At 47.6% G+C, this 20,962-nt stretch overlaps 1 protein-coding gene and 1 long non-coding RNA gene across 6 annotated transcripts; both read left to right on the top strand.

Annotated features, from left to right (window-relative positions):
* The first annotated feature begins 6,504 nt into the window (after positions 1–6,504).
* Positions 6,505–7,447, top strand: LOC115291849. The gene is made up of 2 exons (XR_003908698.1): positions 6,505–6,586; positions 7,142–7,447. It is a non-coding gene; the product is annotated as an uncharacterized LOC115291849 (long non-coding RNA).
* A 1,641-nt stretch (positions 7,448–9,088) lies between these two features.
* On the top strand, positions 9,089–20,714 carry ZDHHC19 (zinc finger DHHC-type containing 19). 5 transcript variants are annotated; one of them, XM_029939522.1, is made up of 8 exons: positions 9,089–9,313; positions 9,673–9,794; positions 10,294–10,433; positions 11,205–11,377; positions 11,787–11,892; positions 19,287–19,372; positions 19,707–19,891; positions 20,502–20,714. In XM_029939522.1, exons 1-7 carry the CDS (start codon positions 9,189–9,191, stop codon positions 19,870–19,872), a joined length of 918 nt encoding a protein of 305 aa, XP_029795382.1. In that variant the 5' UTR covers positions 9,089–9,188; the 3' UTR covers positions 19,873–19,891; positions 20,502–20,714. The 5 variants fall into 5 exon arrangements, with proteins under 5 accessions (XP_029795382.1, XP_029795383.1, XP_029795384.1 ...); XM_029939523.1 differs by having other exon boundaries at positions 9,095–9,313; positions 9,679–9,794; XM_029939524.1 differs by having other exon boundaries at positions 9,095–9,313; positions 11,205–11,333; positions 11,776–11,892.
* The last annotated feature ends 248 nt before the right edge of the window (positions 20,715–20,962 follow it).

Below are 20,962 nucleotides of genomic sequence, written 5' to 3'. Positions count from 1 at the left end.
TTGAGGTTCAGGGCCCACGAGAGGGTCAAGAGAGTTGATTCTGGGATGGGGAGGAGATACAATCCAGGGAAGCTGTCAGCGACGTGGTATCAAGAGAGAACTGTCATGCGCAGCTCTCTCCCTCTTTCACTCTCTCCTAAAGTACAGCTCTTGGGACAGTGTAGTGATCTAGGAGTCTCAGGGACCCAGTTACCTCTGGAGGTGGCAGTAAGGGCACAGCAAGGAAAACAAAGGCATTGACCCAGAGAGGGTCACTGCCTTGGCCCCACCCCGACAAAGCCAAGACCCAGCGCTGACTCAGCTCCCTCAACAGTGCCCACAGGGCTGCTCCCTGGGTCATTCCTCTCTAGCCGGATGAGAGGCCTTGAGCTTAATTGCCCAAAGCCCTGAACTTTAGACTTCTTTAGAGCAGATAGCAGGGTGTTGAGGATGTTCTTTGAAACTTCTTCCGGACAGAATTGTGGGAGGGGAAGGCAGGAGAAGGGGGACAAAGAACCAGAGGGAGTCAGGAAGGGAAGGCAGCCAAGGTTAACACTGTGTTTATGCAGCTGAGCAGCGAGGGGCTGGGAGGCTCAGGGGAGACTGGTTAATTCTTAGGTTGGATGATGAGGGAGGGAGGAAGGGCAGGGGGTGGGTGAGAGGAGGGCTTTCGCTCTGAGGGGGTACTTCTGCCCCATCCAGAGTCCGTAGGTGGCTGTCTCCTATGCAGTGTGACCCACGGATTAGTCCTGGGCGATGATGCCCGGACTCAAGGCCAGCCCATCCCTAGCTGGGGTATGGCAAGAGAAGATGAGCCTGACCAGCCAATCACATTCTCCTCTTGCTAATTTTGGACCACTAGCTGTCAAACACTGAATCTTAGACCCAGGAAGAAGAAATCATTCTTCATTTCTTTCCTTTTTTTTTTTTTTTGCTTTTTTTTTCTTGAATATTCTCACAAAATTACATGATTGCATGACAGGACACACCTATCACTTCAGTGTTGGCTCTCTTGGTGTAAGGATCATTTTTGAGGGGTGCCTGGGTGGCTCGGTCAGTTAAGTGTCCGACTTCGGCTCGGGTCGTGGTCTTACGGTTCGTGGGTTTGAGCCCCACGTCAGGCTCTGTGCTTACAGCTTAAAGCCTGGAGCCTGCTTCGGATTCTGTGTCTCCCTCTCTCTCTCTGCTCTTCCCCCACTCGTGCTCTGTCTCTCTCTCCTTCAAAAATAAATAAACACTAAAAAAAAGGATCATTTTTGAAAAATCACAATATAAAAACCCCATATATTTCATCAGTTTTCCTCAGGGGTCCTCAATCATTTGATATTTAAAGGCCATTGTCTCTTTTGAAATTTAAAAAAAAAAATTCTTATTGAGGTAAAATTCACATAACACAAAATTCACCAGTTTAGTCATTATAAAATGTATAATTCAGTGTTTTAAAAAACTTTTTAACATTTATTTCTGAGAGAAAGAGAGGGACAGGGTGCAAGTGGGGCAGGGGCAGAGAGAGAGGGAGACACAGAATCTGAAGCAGGCTCCAGGCTGTCAACATGGAGCCCGACGCAGGGCCCAAACTCACAAGTGCAAGATCAAAAGCTGAGCAAAAGTTGGACGCTTAACCAACTGAGTCACCCAGGCGCCCCTAATTCAGTGGTTTTTTATTGTATTTATAATGTGCAACTATCACCATTACTCTAATTGCAGAAAATTTCCATCAGCCCAAAAAGAAACCTTCTACTTCCCAATTCTTCCTTCTTCCCATCCCCTGGCAACCATTAATCTATTCTCTATGGAGTTGCCTGTTCTGGACACTTACTAAATAGAATCATAGGGGGGCTCCTGGGTGTCTCAGTTGGCTGAGCAGCCGACTCTTGATTTCGGCTTGGGTCATAATTCCAGGGCCGTGGGATCAAACCCATGTCAGGCACTGAGTGTTGAGCCCACTTGAGATTCTCTCTCTCTCTTTCTGTCTCTCTCTCCCCCTCTGCCCTTTCCCCCCACTCATGCTCTCTCGCTAAACATAGGAAATAAAAAACAGAATCATACAATGTGGTGTTTTAACATGCCTAACTTTTTTCATGTTTTCAAGGTTCATCCATGTTGCAGCACATGTTAGTGCTTTGTTCCTTCTTATGGTTAAGTAATATTCCACTGTGTGGACACACCAGATTTTGGTCATGCCCAGATTAACGGGCATTTGGGTAATTTTCACTTTTTGGCTATTATGAATAATGCTGCTACTTTTCTGAACTCATTTATTAGCTCTGATTTTGTGTGTGTGTGTGTGTGTGTGTGTGTGTGTGTGTGTGTGTGTGTGTGAGTTCTTTAAGATTTCCCATATACAAATTGTGTCATCTGCAATTAGAAATTTTGGAGATTTGCAGTGCAGATGCTCCTTTCTTTCTTTCTTTCTTTCTTTCTTTCTTTCTTTCTTTCTTTCTTTCTTTCTTTCTTTCTTTTCTTTCTTAAGAGAAAGTGAATGTGAGCAGGGGAGGAGAAGAGGGAGAGAGAGAGAGAGACTTAAGCAGGCTCCACTGCTCAGCATGAAGCCCCACACAGGGCTCGATCCCATGACCGTGAGATCATGACCTGAGCTGAAGTCAAGAGTTGGACACTTAACTGACTGAGCCACCCAGGCATCCCCTCCCTCCCTCCCTCCCTCCTCCCTCCCTCCCTCCCTTCCTTCTCCAATTGCTCTAACTACAAATTCCAGTATAATGTTAAATAAAAGTGTCAAAAGCAAGAATTCCTGGCTTGTTCCTGACTTTGCAAGGAAATCAGTCTTTCATTATTAAATATGATGTTAGCTGTGGGTTTTTCATAAATGCCCTTTATTTGAGAAATATCCTTTTTATTACTAGGCTATGGAGTGTTTTAATCATGAAATGGTATTGGATTTTGCCAAATGCCTTTTCTGCATTAAGATGACTGATTTATGTATGTTGGACTGCTCTTGGGTTCCTGGAATAAATCCCACTTGGTCATGGTGTATAATCCTTTTAATATGCTGCTGGATTCAGCTTGCTAGTATTTTGCTGAAGAGTTTTGCATCCATATTTATAAAAGATATTAGTCTGTGGGGGATTTTTTGTGATGTCTTCAGCTGGCTTTGGTAATATTGACATCACAGAATGAGTTAGGAAGTATTCTTTCCTCTTCTATTTCTTGGAAAAGTTTGAGGAGGATTGGTGTTCATTTGTAAATGTCAGATGGAATTTACTAGTGAAGCTACCAGCCATTCTTTTTGAAGAGTCTACTAGACTGTCAACCTTGTTGATTTTTCCTTTCTCAACTTTTAGCTGTTTTAGACTAGCTCATTAATGGTTGATGACTTTTTGGGTGATTTAACTGGTGTTTCAATATAACTTCTATCAATATCATAAAATTCTGCTTCTTTTGCAAGATTTTAAGTGTCATTTGGTAGTAAATTGTCATTGTACCTGCACTTGGCATTGTTTTGCACTACAGTTGAGATGGAAAAGGAAGATGCTACTTTTTAAAGTTTGTTTATTTTGAGAGAGAGGGAGAGAGGGGGGGGGGCGGGGGGCAAAGCAAGAGAAGGAGCAGAGAAAAAGGGGGAGAGAAAAAATCCCAAGCAGGCTCTGCATTGGCAGAGCCTGACATGGGGCTTGAACTGATGAACTGTGAGATCATGACCTGAGCTGAAATCAAGAGCTGGATGCTTAACTAGCTGAGTCTCCCAGGCGCCCAAGAAGATGCTAGTTTTAATGAAAGGTGATGTTTGAGTGGGACCTCATTTCTTATTCATTACTTAATATCTTTGTGTCGATTTTTTGTTTACTACATAGCATCATAAATTTAAGGATTCATATAATGACAACTAAGAATGCAAGACGCAGGGGTGCCTGGGTGGTTCTGTCGGTTAAGTGACCAGCTCAGGTCATGATCTCAAGGTTCCTGAGTTTGAGCCCTGTGTCAGACTCCATGCTGGGCACCTGCCTGGGATTCTCTCTCTCGCTCTTTCTCTGTCCCTCCCTTGCTCACACTCTTTCTCTCAAAATAAATTGCAAAAAGTCCCCCGGATTCTAAAACCACAAAGATCAAAATATATGGTGCTAAATTCAATACATAGATTTTAAAAAATCACAAATAGACTTTACAGATGAGTATGCAAGACGTTTATTGGGAATAGTTTTGGGATCAAAGCCTGTCAAAGCAAAGGAAAGGAAACAGGACTGAGCAGAGGAGAATCAATCTGTGGTAAAGGCCCAACAATATCCTTAGTAAACCGGTAGGTCACACAGGGGCTGGAAGGCCCTTCAGAATTTTGTGCACTGGGGAAAAGTGTCTGAGCCTTTATACTTGACGCGCTCACTCCTTGGATGCAAACTGCTATAGAAGGAGGTGGGACCTTGGGTGAGGTAATTTTCTCTAGGGGAGGCACTCCCCAAAACTGAGGCTGTCTTCTGACAACTGGAGGATAAGTTCTTCATTCCTGAGGGTGTCTGGAAGGCACCTCACAGTGCCACTCACAGATCTTAGCATATACGAAAAACTTAGAATCTGATGTAAGAGAGAAAAGAAAGCTTACTCAAAACAACTCCTGGAATAATTGATTACAATGATATGAGAAAAATACATGTTAGATCTTTACCTTCTATCTTACCTTTACATTAATTTCAGATTAAAGAATTAAATGGAAGTGAAAACAAGAAATACAGTTAAATATTCATCAGACAGAAGGAGAGGGGGGAAGTAAGGTAAAATAAGGCTAGGAAAATGATCAATAGATTTGATTACATAAAAACAACACAAGGGGTACCTGGGTGGTTCAGCCAGACTCTTGACCTCAGCTCAGGTCTTGATCTCAGGGGTGTGAGTTCAAGTCCTGCATTGGGCTCCACACTGGGCATGAAGCCTACTTAAAAGAGAGAGAGGGAAAAAAAGCAACAAAAAATTTACATGGAAAATTACACACAAATTAAAAGGCAAACAACAAACTGGGAATATATTTGTAATAAATACAATCAACTTTTTATATATATATATAAAAGAGCTCCTGTAAATCAGGAAGAAAAACCCGCATGCTTCCACCAAAAGTAAAATGAGACACCACCTGACACCTGTTAGGATGGATATTCTTAAAAAGAAAAACCCAGGGGCACCTGGGTGGCTCAGTCAGTTAAGTGCCTGACATCAACTCAGGTCATGATCTCGTGGTTCATGAGTCTGAGCCCTGTGTCAGGCTCTGTGCTGACAGCTCAGAGCCTGAAGCCTGACTCAAATTCTGTCTCCCACTCTCTCTCTGTTCCTCCTCTGCTTGCACTCTCTCTCTGTCTCAAAAAGAAATAAAGATTAGAAAAATAAAAAATAAATAAACAGGAAAAAATGTTAGCAAGGATGTGGAGAAATTGGAACCTTGTGCATTGTTGGTGAGAATGTGAAATGGTACAGCTGCTGTGGGAAATCCTATGGCAGTTCCTCAAACAATGAAACATAAGATTACATGTGATCCAGAAATTCTGCTTCTGGATATGTACCCAAAAGAATGGAAAGCAGTGACTCGAATAGATATTTGCACACCCATGTTCACAGCAGCGTTGTTCACAATAGCTCAAAGGTGGAAACAACCTAACTGCCATAAACAGGTGAATAAGACAAACAAAATGTGGCAAACACATACAATGAAATATTATTCAGCCTGGAAAAGTAAAGGAATTCTGACCCTGCTGTAACATACCAACTTTCCGGATGGCTGACGGCCAACAATGAAGCTTGAGGACATGATGCTGAGCGGGAAAAGGAGGACAGATATCATATGATTCTACTTATGTGATTCCACCTACAACAGTCAAATTCAGAGACGGAAAGTAGAGCAGTGGTTACCGGATGGGGGAGGGGCAATTAAGGAGTTACTGTTTCCGGGTGGGGGAGGGGTGATTGAGGAGTCACTCTTTAGTGGGTAGGCAGTTTCTGTTCAGGATGATGGGAAGGGCCTGAAGTGGGTGGTGGTGAAGGCTGTACAACATTGTGAATGTACTTAGCTGGACACTAGAAAGTGGTTAAAACGATCGATTTTATGTTATGTCTATTTATCACACATGAAAGAATACCCCAACATTTCTATACTGAGATGTGAGCAAGCAAAAGATGGAAAAGGGCAATTCACAAAACAGCTACAATAAAATGACCTCTAGGTGCCTAAGAGTACTTAACTTCATAAGCAATTTAAGGGGATATAAATGAAATGATCACAGTGACATTTGTCATCTATAAAATTTGAGAAATTATTTTATGCTGATTATAGTGTTAGTATTATAATATGCTTATGCTCATAAGAACAGTGTAAACATGTAGAAACCTTCTGGAAAGTATCTTGCAAATTAGGCAAAAACATTTTAAATACATTTGTTGACTCAAAACGCACTGTGAGGCGTGTACGCTGAGGAGAGCCGGGGATGCAGGCATCCGGCCGAGCGCGGTCACCACGGGAACACAAGAACAGAGGAAGCGAGCTCTTCGCTCACCACGTTCGTGGCAAAGAATTCCAGAGAAAGGGGAGAGCAAGTGCCAAAGACCCAGGACCGAAGAATGTGGGTGTGTTTGAGAACAGCAAGGAAGCCGGTGTGTCTGGCTGATGTGGGTGAGCAAGAGGTTGCGTGTTAGGAAATGAGGCCAGAAAGATAGAGGAGTCAGGTCAGGGAGAGCCTTGAAGGCCACGGTAAGGACTTTGGATTTTACTCTGAGTGACCTGTGAAGCAGTTGGGAGTTTCTGACGAGAGGCCATGATCTAAGTTCTAAAAGAAGCACTGGCTGCAATGTGGAACAGAATCTATTAAAGGTGGAGGACAGAAGAGGCACAGGCCAGTTCGGAGGTTATTGCAATATCCAAGCAAGGGAGGGTGATGGTCTGGACATGAGAGAATCTATTTTGATAGCAGAGCTCGTGGATTGGATGACATAAAGACAGGAGTCAGGTGACTCCTTGGGTTCGATCTGGACAATCGGGTGAATGATGGTCCTAAGGACTGGATGAACAGGACTGGGGGAGAAGTGGGCTTTTGGAGGACAGAATCCAGGGATCGACTGACAATGAGGTGTCTTGCTCCAGTGGTCACATCAGCTTATTCTAAGGAGGTCGGCAATCATGTGTCTATTTCCTGTGTCCCTTTATGTCCTGTGCTGTTTCCTCCAGAAGGGCTGATCTCTGGTCTGCAGTTTCACACAGAAATGAAAGGAGCAGAGAAGCCGTATGTTGATGACAAGGCACATTAACCTGTTAGAGGAGCTAACCTTACCAGAATCAAGTAGAATGGAGTCTCTACCGGCATGAGGTCCCCATAATTATTCCATGAAGACTTACTGCTCATTAGCCTGAGGGGGAAAAATGAATTAATGGACAATGAAAGACAGTGACAAATCTGTTATCTAAAGTGTGTGCCAAAATTGCTGCCAATTGACATACGTGTTTTAAACCAAGGAATAAAATAGGCTCAGAAGTCAATTTGTTGACAGTCTGTTGGGCTTTGCACTGGAATTTGAATGTACTTTTACCCACTCTGCAAAAGCATCCAAATTACTGGAAAATTTATTCATATTGATAACCTTTTACCTCTATAGGTATTAGATTCAATCCGCTTTTTAAATTCATCAGCTCACCCCACAACGTGGACCCAATAAATAGAGGAGCTCTCTTACAATATTGTTGAGCATGTAAGAAAACACAGAGCACGTTAATAGTATCTCTGTGTTAACCTCCTTCTATGCATGGCAGTGCCACGTCACAGATTATGAGGGGGCAGAGCAAGCCTTTGGTGTCACCTACCAGTCAAAAAGACACAAAGTCAATTTTATTCTCTTGAATTTGGGCCCCAGCTTCAGAAAATAGCAACATCAAGAGGCACCTAGGTGGCTCAGTCAGTTAAGCATCTGACTCTTGATTTTGGCTCAGGTCATGTGATCTCATGGGTTGTGAGATCAAGCCCCATCAGGCTCCATGCTGAGAGTGCAGCCTGCTTGGGATTCCCTCTTTCTCTCTCTCTCTCTCTCTCTGCCCCACCCCCACTCTCTCTGTCTAGCACACCAGTGTGCTCTCTGTATCAAAATAAATAAACATTAAGAAAAAAACAAAAAACAAAGTCACACTCTTGGAATTACATATTTTATCCATGTTGAAGAATAATACAATCACTGTCAAAATTAAAGTGACATTCAAAACGGCCATTACACTTCTACACGCGGGAGCTCTGAAAATGCGTGCAGCTGCTATATCTCAGAAGACTCCCACTCGGTTGTTGGGAGCAGTTCTGAAGCTAATTGGTGACGTCTGGGTCACAGGGCTATGTGCTAGCTGCAGGATAGACTTTGAATGTGAGTATGGCAGTTTTAGCTCCACCTGGTATGGGGCACTGTCTCTGCCCTGCATGAAGAGGTACAGTGCAGGGAGTCCTCCTAACACAGAGGGGCTCAGACATTTAATAGCCAAAACAAATGACCAATCTCAGCTGCATGTAACAGGAAACCGAGCTATTTTCTCATACAATAAGCAGCTCAGAAAGGCAGTTTAAGTCTGGGGCAGTGACTCAACAGTGTGCCTCTCTGTAGCACACTGACATACTGCCTAATGGCTCCAAGGTGGTCCCTTCAGCCAGCACATCTAGGTTCAAGACCAGAGGAAAAGGACAAGGCAAATCTTTTCTGGGAATCCTCAGCAGACATCCCCTTTGTCTCGTGGACCAGAATTGTGTCGTAGTGAAGCCAGCCCTGGAAATTAGGGGAGCTGGAAAATTATCTAGCTGCCTCTCCACTCCCAAAAGTGGAATTTTGTAATAACGAAAAGGAAAAATAATGGAGGTAGAGTGAAGAGCGAGCACTGTTTGCTTCGATTAGCATTGAGCCTGAAAAGATGACTAGAATCGCCCACCTTCTCCCTACGTGTCTCTACTCTCACGTAGTCTCAAAGCCAACCTCATAGAATAGGACCTCTCAGTCCCTGGCACCAGTGTGGGCAGGAGTGGGGGCAGGGGGGTTGCAGTTGGAAGTTCCGGTCACTGGCTGCAGACAGCTCTCCTGAAGACCCCCTAGCTTCCATTCTTCTCAACCTCTGTGATGTCACATTGGAACTTCTTTAGTTCCACTCTGGGCTGTGGCTTCTGAGGCTGCTGTGGCCATGGGGCTCCTGGAACCAGCTGGAGTGAGGGAGCCTGGTGACTCTGAATGCCCTTGGGGGCCCGGGAGGTCCAGCCATGCCCCTCATGAAGGAGCCCCATCCCCCGCCTCAGGCCCCACTTCCCTGGATCCTCCCAAGCCTGTTTGCCGCCTTCAATGTAGTGCTGCTGGTAGTTTTCAGTGGCCTCTTCTTTGCATTCCCGTGAGTCTCCCTCCCACACAAGCCACAGGTTTCCTACAGAGACGGAAAGGAAAAGAGACAATGACAGTGCAGAGGCAGGGGAAGTGCAGAGGAGGGGTGAGAGAAGGGAAGATACTCTAGGCAGAGGGAATCGAATGTGCGAAGGCACAGGTATGTAGTGCTTGGTGCCTCTGGGAGCTGCAGGTGGCCCGTACTGCTGAGTGACATTTGGTGGAGTCTCTATAGATCTGTCACTAGCCTGGATATTTAGAGCAGGCTTCAAGGCATGTGGGTTGTGACCAAGTGGACCGGGTTCGGGGAGAACTTCACCACCCCCACCACCCGCCCCAGATCAGGGCTGAGCCCTGCTCTGATCTCAGTTGCAGGTGGCTGGCCCAGAATGGGGAGTGGGCCTTTCCTCTCATCACAGGCCTCCTCTGTATCCTCACCTTCATCAGTCTCGTTTCACTCAATTTCTCAGACCCCGGCATCTTGCATCAAGGTGAGGCACTGGTCCCTAGGAGAAGGATGTAACACCTCCTGGAGGGCTCCTTCCATTTCCCCTCCTCGGGCCTCGGGACCCTTTCACGGCACATCCTCAGTTTCCTAGGCCCTGCCTCTGGCCCTTCATCCTCTAAGCCACGGAGATGTGGAAAACCAGATTTCTGAAGGTTTTCCAGTTGCCCTGGGTGGGGACAGAAGTCAGCCCTTTGAGACCACTCAGTTCTCCCTTCCTCTTTCCCACTGCACAAACTCCTCAAAGTATCAGTCACAGTTTCAAAGGGCTGAGTCTTCACAGAACACTTCTGGCTGGAAACCTATCTTCCCTTTGAGCGCCAGTCTCTCTATGCTTGGGCAGATTGCCCACTGGAGAATAGGGATGCCCCTGCCCACCTCTTCCCCACACTTCCTGGAGCCCTACCTACCTGGCCTCCCTACCCCCAGAGCAGCAGACTGATGGAAGGCCCTCCTGCTGCTGCCCAATCCCCTTCCCATGCCAGGCTCCAACGAACAGGGCCCCATGACGGTGCACGTGGTGCGGGTGGACCAGAGGGCCTTCCGTCTGCAGTGGTGCCCACGGTGCTGCTTCCACCGCCCGCCCCGGACCCACCACTGTCCCTGGTGCAACATCTGTGTAGAAGTGAGTGCCCTTCTTGACTGCCCACCTACCCCCACCCCGCCCCTGCCCAGGAGGCCCATGTACAAGGGGGCCTGTGGCAGGTGTGAAACCACTTCCAGGACTGTTAAAGAGGCCAAGAGACGAAATAACTCCCAGCTGCAGGTCACTACCTGTCACCTGTCCTGGGAGGCTGGCCCTTGCCTGCGCAGGTGCTGACACACCTATGCTGGGCCTGTCAGGCTGGGGGGAGACAGACACTCGTGTCTTCCCCCAGGCTTGCTGACACGAGGTGCCCGAGGCCCTCGGGCTGGCTGTAGGTAGGCCTGGCCGGGGAAGCTCTCCCTGTCCTCTTCTGCCCAGGACCGAGGGTCTCCTGGGCTCTGAGACTGAGTGTCTCATGTGCACAGGCTGCAAAGGTTTACAAACGTGCTGTCTTATCTGGTCCTTACAACCCTGGGAGGCTGCCTGAGCAAGGGTATTATTACCCTCGTTCAATGCATGAGAAAACAGAGGCCCAGAGATATTCTGTGGCCTGCCCAAGTTACACCAGGATGTGTCCCACAGAAGCCCCGGAAGGTCTTGTCTTAAAAGCCTCTTGACATACGACCTTGTGAGCCACGGAGACCTAACAGTGCTCTAACGATAGATATGCTAGCGTTAAGGACTTTGTGGCTGGGTTTCTCCCTAGGGATGGGAGCCAGCTGGAGGGGCCAAGGGTAGGTGGCTTTTGGGAACGGGGGTAAAGCCTCTGATTAGGGGTCCTCCAGCCCTGCCCCCATCCTTCTTGCCCAGGATTTTGACCATCATTGCAAATGGGTCAATAACTGCATCGGTCATCGCAACTTCCGCTTCTTCATGCTGCTTGTCCTGTCCTTGTGCCTCTACTTGGGTGCCATGCTGGTGACCTGCCTGATCTTCCTGGTGCGCACAACCCACCTGCCCTTCTCCATGGACAAGGCCATGGCGTATCCGCCGCGGAACCCATGTAGGGAGCCTTGCGGGGAGCCGGATGGAGGTTAGGGGCAGGATTAGCCGGGAAGAGGGGCGGGGTCACGCTCTCCCCCTCTCCCCGCTAATGGTGGGCGGGCAGAACCCCCAGGGTGAACAAGGTGGGGGTGGGCAGGGCCAGGGAGATGGGTGGGGCTAGAAGGGACACGGAAGAGTTGAGAATCGAACAGGGTCATAATGGGGAGTGCTAAAGATGGCATGGGGCCTGGACAGCTGAGTGAGGTGAGGAGTACCCCGTACTGAGTTACTGAGCGCGGGGAGCGGATGGAAGGTCCGGATTGGGGGCGGGGCTCTTGGGGCGGAGTCGGGCGAGGGGTGGGGCCAGGCTGGAAGGTTCGGCGGCCCTACTCCTTAGCTGGTGCGCAGCATCCTGGTAGCTGTACCCGCCACCGGCTTCCTGGTGCCACTCTTCGTCCTACTGCTGATCCAAGCCATGTCGGTGACCGCGGCCGAGCGCTCCTACGAGGTCAAGGTACGCGAGGCCGAGCGGGGCGCCGGGATACCGGGCTGTGGGTGGTCACCTTGCGCCCCCCCCCCGGGACCTCTGCCCTTTCCGCTTTGTGCACCGCCCTGGTGCCTGACGGCCTGTCCCGCTTCGAAGGCGCCTCATTAGCCCTTCTAGACCTAGACGCACCTCAAATCCCACCTGCTCCTGGCGCTCGGTGGTCACTCTCCTTCTTGGGTAAACTGCATTGAGGGCCTACTGAGTGCTAGGCCATGTGTGCTTAATTTTGAGTGTTGGGCGTAAAGGTAAGGCTACATCCTGCGCTTGTGTTGATAGGGGAACTGAAATCAGAGTAACACTCGCCTGACACCGGTGAACGCTATGAGAAAGGACGTTGAGTAGCACAGACTCAGAGAGGAACTCGAGTTCAGGGAGGACCACTGTGTGGCAGAGGGCGTGCGGCTTAGTGGTTTGGACCGTCCGGAAGTGCAGAGAGCAGTGTGAGGGCGCAGTCCGCAGAAAGGCAGGGGAGCCTGCAAGTCTAGGGATTGTGGATAGGATGGCGAGGAAACGGGGGTAATTGGAGCAGAAGGTGGCATGGGAAGTCAAGTGGACTGCTCGGGATTGGCCGGAATGCAAAGGCTCAGAAAGTCAGGTAGAGAATTTAGTCTTGGCCCAGTGGAGACCTGGCAGCTATGATAGGTTTGTTTTTTGTTGTTGTCGTTTTTGTTTTACATTAACATTCACCTTGTTTCGGTGCACAGTTATATGAGTTTGACAAACGCACAGTCCTGTCCTGTAACCACCGCCATAATCAAGATTTTCAATAGTTTCCATCACTCCCGCCAAAAATTCCTGCACGGCCTTGTGTAGCTAGTTTCTCTCCACATCCAGCCTGTGGAGACCACTATTCTGCTTTCAATCCCTATAGTTTTTCCTTTTGTGGAGACTCATATAACGGAATCATAGCCTTTTGAGGCTGGCTTTTTCCACTTAGCATACTGCATTTGAGATGCATCCATGTAGCTGCCCAGATCAGTAGTTTCTCCCTTTTTATTGCCGTGCAGCATTGCATCATGTGGATATGCCACTGCTTGTTTATCCCTTTGCTGATTTAAGCATCTTTGGATTGTTTCCGGTTTTTGACGATTATAAATAAAGCCACTATAAACTTTGGTGTACAGGCATGTGAACATACATTTTCATTTCTTTTTGGGTAAATACTTAGAAGTGGTATTGCTGGGTCATATGGTAACTGTATGTTTAACTTTATGAGGCCACCCAGTTGTTTCCAAAATGGCTGCATTCCCATTGTGCATTTCCACAGTCAACGTGTGAGAATTTCAGTTGCTCTGCGTCTTCACCAGCATTTGGTATTGTCAATTTTTTTGTTTTTTGTTTTTAAGTTTTTTAATGTTTGTTTATTTTTGTGTGTGAGAGAGAGAGAGAGACAGAATGCAAGCAAGGGAAGGGGAGAGAGCAAGGGAAACAGAATCTGAAGCAGGTTCAATTGGGGCTTCAACTGATGAACTGTGAGATCATGACCTGAGCTGAAGTCCCATGCTTAACCAACTGGCACCCCTGATTTTTGTGTTTTAATTTTAGCCAGTCTAATAAATGTGAAGTAGTAGCTCATTGTGATTTTAATTGGCATTTTTCTAATGACTAGTGATATTGAGCATATTTTCATGTTCTTATTTGCCATCTGTATATCTTTGATTAATTGTTCCAATCTTTTGCCCATTAAAAAGTGTGGTGTTTTTTTTTAATTTTTAATGTTTATTTTTGAAAGATAGAGAGACAGAGTGTGAGTGGGGGAGGGGCAGAGAGAGAAGGAGATACAGAATCCTAAGCAGGCTCCAGGCTCTGAGCTGTCAGCATAGAGCCTGATGTGGGACTTGAACTCACAAACCATGAGATCATGACCTGAGCGGAAGTTGGGCAATCAACCGACTGAAGCTACCCAGGTGCTCCCCAAAATGTTTTTTTCAATTATTGAGTCCTAAGACTTCTTTATGTATCCTGGATTCAGATATGCGTTTTGCAAATATTTTCTTCCAGTCTGTGTGCCATCTCAATTTTTTAACAGTGCCTTCCGAAGATCAAAAGTTTTACATTCTAAAAAAAAAAATTAAAAAAAAAAGTTTTACATTCTAATGAAGTACACTATTGGTTTTTTCCTTTTATAGACTGTGTTTTTGGTGTTGTAATTAAGAAAGCTTTGCCTAACCCAGGGTCACAAAGAGTTTCTCATATTTTCTTCTGTAAGTTTTATTGTTTTAGATTTTATATTTAGGATTATAACTCATTTTGCATTAAATTTTGTATATGATGCAAGGTATGGGTCAAGCTGTGGTTTTGCATATGGGCTGTTCCAGCACTATTTGTTGAAAAGACTGTCCTCTTGCATTGAGTTACCTTTGTACATGTGTCAAAAATCAGTTAACTATATAGTTGTGGGTGTATTTCTGGACTCTATTCTTTTGCCAATACTATACTTTCTGGATTAGTAGGTTTACATTATGTCTTGAAAATCACACAATGTGAGGTGCCTGGGTGGCTCAGTCGGTTACGTGTCTGACTTCGGCTCAGGTCATGATCTCAGGGTTCTTGAGTTCAAGCCCTGTGTTGGGCTCTGTGCTGACCGCTAGCTCAGAGCCTGGAGGCTGCTTCGGATTCTGTGTCTCCCTCTCCCTCTCACCCTCCCCTGCTCGTGCTGTCTTTCTCTGTCTCTCAAAAAATAAATTAAAAACATTAAAAAATTTTAAAAAAATAAAAAGAAAATCACACAATGTGAGTTCTCCAACTTTGTCCTTTTTTGGAGTTTTTTTTATTATCCTAGTTCCTTTAATTTTTCACAGAACTTTTGGAATCAGCTTAATTTCCACAAAAACGTTTGCTGAGGTTTTTATTTGGATTACATTGAACCTATAGGTCAATTTGGAAAATTGGCATTTTAACAATATTGGGGTTTTGAACCCATGAACCCCTTTCCATATACTTCTTCAATTTGTTTCATTAGTGTTTTATAGTTTTCAGTATATAGATCTTGCATACACTGTGTTAGATCTTTTCTAAGTTTTTTGCTTTTTGTTATTATAAATGTGATTTTATTTTTATTTTTTAAAATATTTTTAAATTAGTTAATTCATTCATTTTTAAATTTACATCCAAGTTAGCAGATAGTGCAACAGTGATTTCAGGAGTAGGTTCCTTAATGCCCCTGACCCATTTAGCCCATTCCCCCTCCCGCAACCCCTCCAGCAACCCTCTGTTTGTTCTTTATATTTAAGAGTCTCTTATGTTTTGTCCCCCTCCCTGTTTTTATATTATTTTTGCTTCCTTTATTTTTCTATTTTTAAAGAGAGGAGAGGGGCAGAGGGGGGAGAGAGAGAGAGAGGGAAAGAGAGAGTCTTAATTAGGCTCACTCAGTGTGGATCCTGATGCAGGGCTCGATTCCACATCCTGGGATCATGACCTGAGCTGAAATCAAGAGTCAGATGCTCAACTGACTCAGCCACCCAGGCTCCCCATAAATGTGTTTTTTAATTTCACTTCTATTTGTTTATTATAAGGAAATACAGTGGATTTTTGTTTATTGGTCTTGAATCTTGCAATTTTGCTAGACTCATTTATTCTAATAGCTTTTTATTGATTCTACATAGAAAATCATGTCATCTGTGAATAAGAACAGTTTCATTTCTTCCTTCCCAAAATGTATAGCTTTATTTCATTTTCTTTTCTTACTGTACTGACTGTCTTGGCTCTCCAGTGCAATGCTGAGTAGGAGTGATAAAAGTGAACATCCTTGCCATGGGATTCCTTTAGCAGGACAATGACTTGGCTAAAGGTTTTGTTACTGTTTTTAAGTCCGTTCCATGCCCAGTGTGGGGCTTGAACTCATGACCCTGAGATCAAGAGCCACTGAAATCAAAAGCCACATGCTCTACCAACTGAGCCAGCCAGGCACCCCAACTGAAGGTTGTTTTAGGATTTGTGGTTGGCTACATTGATGAGGGAGGGCTAGAGACACTGAGACAACTGACAGGACAGAGGAGCCATATTTGCCCACCACCTCCTGTCCTTACAGTGACTACTCAACCACTCCAGCCCACCAGTGCCTTCTCTTGCTCATCACCCGTTGGCCCTTGCTCAGTGCCTTCGGTGGGCTGCATGTCTTCTCTCTCCAGCTTCAGTCCGTCATTTCAGCCTCCCTTGGTAGCACTCCCCTTCCCACATCCCATGTTTCTTCTGGCCCCCCATCAGGCCCTTGGCCTGCCCTTGCTCCACCGTTCAGAATGGGACTCTCCCAGTCTGTAATCTCCAGTCTTAGGAAATCTAAATGGGATCTGCACTCTCTGTTTTGCTGTGCTCTGTGATGAATGTGACTCATTCATTCAGGGCTCTGTCCCCTCACCTGCCGAAGCCATTTCAGGCATTCTTTTTTAAAAATTTTTTAATGCTTACTTATTTATTAGAGAGTTAGAGACAGACTGTGAGTGGAGGAGGGTCAGAGATTGAAAGAGACACAGAATCTGAAGCAGGCTCCAGGCTCTGAGCTGTCAGCATATAGCCTGATGCTGGGCTCGAACCCACAAACTATGAGATCATGACCTGAGCCAAAGTCAGATGCTTAACCAACTGAGCCACCCAGGCGCCCCCGTTTCAGGCCTTCTTTACAATACTTTAACTTCCTTCCGTTCTTACCTCCATCCCCAAACCACATCTTCTGCAACCACTGGCCCCAGTAGCTGGTAACAAGGGTTAACAAGGGCTCTGGAGCCAGTCTACACAAATTCCAACCGCAGCTTCATATCGGCATATTGGATTTGTTACTCAGCCATCGGGTGCTTCAGTTTCCCCATCTGTAAAAGGGGCCACGCGGGTTAATACGTGTACAACACAGAGAACAGTGACCAGTACAAGCGGAAGCCTCGTATATTGTTGTTGCTCTTGTTGCTGTTCCTCCCCATCATCATTTACTTGTGTTCGCATCTCTGTCACCTGAGGAACAAAGCAAACCCTCCTTGATATCACAAGCCTCCTCTCCAGCTGTTGCCTTCTCCCCTCCAGCGGAGCCTTTCGCTTGAACGAGCTGGCTGTGCTCACCGGTATCCTTCACCTTCCTCAGCCTGCATCAGCCCGGCCTCTCCTCCCTGTCACACTGATGCTGTGCTCTCCGAGGGCCAGTAGGCAGTCCTAAGACGTAATCTTTTTGGCTGCACACAGTATAATGGGAGCTGAATGCCCCTGCCTTGGCCCCTCAGGGCCCCGCTGTCTGCTTTCCGGGGCTGCCGCTCCTCTCCCCGCCCCTTGGAGTCTTGGTCCCCGCTCTGCTCTCCTGTGCACTGCCGTGACCACGCCTCAGCTGCCTGACAGTTAAGGCGGGCTTTAACTGGTGGTGGTGTGTCCTCAGCCCCCAGTGCCGTGCCTAGGACCTTGGTGAGGCCCCCAAATATTTCTGAGCACATGAGGAAATCTGTATACAGAGGAACTAATAATGCTTTGGGAGGGAAGGAGGGGGAGAAATAGAGAAAAGCTGATGCCCCCATCCCCGGGGAAGCCGGGCAGAGAGCAGGGGCAGCAGGGTGCTGGACGGCAGGAGCTGGGGCAAGAAGGCACCTGCTTTGATTTTTGTCCTGTGGAGTGTGAGAGCATCTGAGGCATGGAAGGGGGGGGGTGGGCAGGAGAACTGGGGCTGGAGCGGGTGAGAGAGGACAGTCTGGGAACTCCTGAGCTGTTGATTACATTTACATCCGAGAGGCTCTCATGTGGGGAGAGGAAGGTGCTGTCTTTTATTAGCAAGTTCTAATGAGTTCATCAGACAACGATCATTCCTTTAAGGGTTGAACAGGTGTTCTTGTATACTTTATATACACCTAATCAATCAAAATTTGTTTCTCTAAATTTAAAATTCTAATTGTAAATATAATCAAACTCTTCTAACCATTCAATTAAAATTGCAAATAGAATACCAGTTGCCCTTAAATGCTTTCAACTCATTAAAGTAGGGAAAACTCCAAGTGTCGTGATGGTTGGTGTTGCTTTTTGGCAATGATGGGACATTTTGGAGCTGTCTTGACTTTTCCTCCCTTCGGTGTCATCTACTCTGCATGGAGCCCTGCCACCTTTTGATGGAGAATAGTGTTGAAGGTCAAAATCTTTGTGACAGGGGCTTGGGGCACAGGGGAGCTTGTGGTGGGCAGAGGTGCCCTGGCCCACTTTTGATCATGACTAACATTTTGTAGCTAAGGCTCTTGAAGTCAAGATGAGAATCTGCTTGTGCTGGGGAGGCGAGGAGGGTGAGGCCAATGGGTAGAAGGAGAGGAAGGGAAGAAATTGGTTAAGAGTGTCCAGGGGATTATGATCCAGCAATAGGGCTGCTAAGAATTTACCCAAGGGATACAGAAGTGCTGAGGCATAGGGGCACATGTACCCCAGTGTTCATAGCACTTTCAACAATAGCCAAATTATGGAAAGAGCCTAAATGTCCATCAACTGACAAATGGATCAAGATATGGTTTATATATACAATGGAATATTGCATGGCAATGAGAAGGAATGAAATCTGGATATTCGTAGCAACGTGGATGGAACTCAAGGACGTTATGCTAAGTGAAATGAGAAAGACTGTAGGTTTTCACTTATATGTGGAAGAGGAGAAACTTAACAGGACCATAGGGGAGGGGAAGGGGAAAAAATAGCTAGGGAGAGGGAAGGAGGCAAACCATAAGAGACTCTTAAATATTGAGAACAAACCGAAGGATGATGGGGGTGGGGCAGAGGAGAAAAGGGGTGATGGCCAGGGAGGAGGGCACTTGTTGGGATGAGCACTGGGTGTTAGATGATATGAAACCAACTTGACAATAGACTATAATTTTTAAAAAAGGTGTCCAGGGGAGGACTTGCCCTTTGGGCTTGACCTTCACTGCATAGGTGCTCAGGAACTTCAGTTCAGATTCCCAGGGCCAAGTTATTTGGTAGGGACATATGATTAGGCCCCATGCTACTGGTCTTCCAGCTAGTGAAATTCAGAGAAGGCACAGGTTTGGAAAAAATGAGAAGTGGGAAAGTAGGAAGTTGAGGGGGGGGGTGTGGAACTGTCTTTGGAGCAGTTTAGCCACAAAAAGATCTGAAAGTGTATCTAGAAGGAGGTAGCAGGAGGATGTGGTGTGGCCAAAGGAAACAGAGAAGGAGAGGATACTGCAAAAGGGGTACAGGTGATGAGGAGGGTCCCCAAGAAGGCAGGAGAGGCGGGTGCAGGGCCGGGGTTGCCTGGAGAGAGCTTCTCAAAGGTGGGTCAGGTGGCCCTTGGAGGCTCAGGGTCTTGCTGTGGGCCTGGGCTGAGCCCATGGATCAGGGAGGACCATCAGAGGGTGGGCCGGATCTGAGTTCCTCTTCTGGTCCTCGCCTCCTTCCAGTGCCAGTACCTGCAGGGACACAACCCCTTCGACCATGGCTGTGCCAGCAACTGGTATTTAACAATATGTGCGCCTCTGGGACCCAAGTAAGTTGGCAGACCAGAGGCCCTAGAGGTGGGGCCAGGGGGTGGGGAGTGGGATAAAGCCAGGTCATCGCCCCTGACCCCTTAGCCCAGCTCCCAGGCCCTCAACTCACTGTTCTTCTTTTGGGGTTTCCTTCAGGGCATTGTGAGAACCTCTACCCCCACTTCCTTGCCTTTGTGGATTTACACCCCAAGAAATGTGGTAGAGGGGCACTAAGCCTGAATGAGACTGTTCCAGCTCTCTGCAGGGCCAGGCCTTGGGATGTGTGCTCCCTAGGCTGAGGGGGAGCGGGCCAGGGGGGCCATGACCCCTCCCATCTGGCTTGTTGCTCCCCAGGTACATGGCTGAAGCTGTCTGGCTGCAGAGAACGGCAGGGTCTGACTGGGTGCCTGATATGCCCCTCGGTGCTCAGTGCCCCAGCCCCCGCAGAGCCTGGCCCTGGCCCTCAGCCCCAACCTCCGAGTCTCTACAAACCAGGGAGAGGTCCCCCAAGGAGTGGTGAGACTGCAGCCCTCCAGGAGGTAAAGAGGGAGGGAGGGAGAGAGAGAGAGAGAGAGAGTGTGTGTGTGTGTACCTGTGTGTGTTGGGAGGGGGTTTCTGTGGAGGGAACCCCCTCACCCACGTTTGGCTGGCCCTGAGACTGGAGCACTCAGAGCTTGAGGGCGGGGGATCATAGACCCTAGGGGTGCTGGAGGTGAAGTCACGGTCCTCAGAATACACCAGGCGTTCCTGGAGACATAAAGGCAAAAGACCACACCACTCACTTGCCTCTTGGCCTCGGGCCAGACACTTACCCTTTCTGGGTGTCAGTTTCCTCAGCTATTAGTGATGGAGATTAGGACAGTGGTTCATAATTCAGAGGATGGAGTCCTTTATTTAAAGGCAACTTTTACTCTGAAGCCCAACATATGAGACGTGTGGCAGTGGACCATGGAAATGAAGTGGGGGTGTGTAATGCACAGTCCCCCATCCCCAGGGGCCCTGTACTGAAATCCTATGGGGCCAGCCCACCCTTTTTGCTCTCCCTGTGGGGCTGGTGGCTTGGACAATTTCTTGCTCCCCATCTGGGAGGGTCATGAGCTGTGGGGGAGCGGCTTGGGGAGAGCCTCCATCCCTGCACTCTGTGTTTAGCTCCACACAGGCCCAGTGCTGCCCCTGTTGTGGGAGGGCCCCAGACGAGGCTCTGCACACCTCTCGCCCCTTCACACCCAGCGATGCATCGGAACCTCATCTCCTGAGCCCTGTGTGGAGGCCTGTCTGTGCCCCACCCTTGCCTACTCCCCTGGTGGGAGTGTCGAGGCCCTCTACAAAGCCCATTAAATACCCTCTGCCTGCCTCCTACAAGGCCCTGTCTGCTACGAGTGAGGGAGCTTAGAGGTGAGGGGGGCTCTGGGAGGCCGGGACAAAGACTCTGGGAGGGAGGAACCAGCGTCGCATATTGTCTGGCTCTGGGTGGGTAAGCCACCCGACACTTCTCTTATCCTTAAAATGGGGCAACCATAAGGACCACAGCAAGGGCTGGAGATGATGCCAGAGAAAACCCAGCTGTCCCAGAGGTCAGCCCTGGAAAGTCCCGGCCTCTGCCTGCCACT

The sequence above is a fragment of the Suricata suricatta genome, chromosome 5 (genome assembly GCF_006229205.1).
Source record: "Suricata suricatta isolate VVHF042 chromosome 5, meerkat_22Aug2017_6uvM2_HiC, whole genome shotgun sequence".
Taxonomy (NCBI): domain Eukaryota; kingdom Metazoa; phylum Chordata; class Mammalia; order Carnivora; family Herpestidae; genus Suricata; species Suricata suricatta.
This window is presented reverse-complemented; position numbering and strand designations above follow the sequence as displayed.

Bases quoted from the DNA above. Each gene is read 5' to 3' on its own strand.
- ZDHHC19 (XM_029939522.1), top strand. From the start codon at position 9,189: ATGCCCCTCATGAAGGAGCCCCATCCCCCGCCTCAGGCCCCACTTCCC. The intron at 10,434-11,204 runs GTGAGTGCCCTT...CTTCTTGCCCAG, and splicing joins GGTGCAACATCTGTGTAGAA to GATTTTGACCATCATTGCAA. The intron at 19,373-19,706 runs GTAAGTTGGCAG...GTTGCTCCCCAG, and splicing joins TGTGCGCCTCTGGGACCCAA to GTACATGGCTGAAGCTGTCT.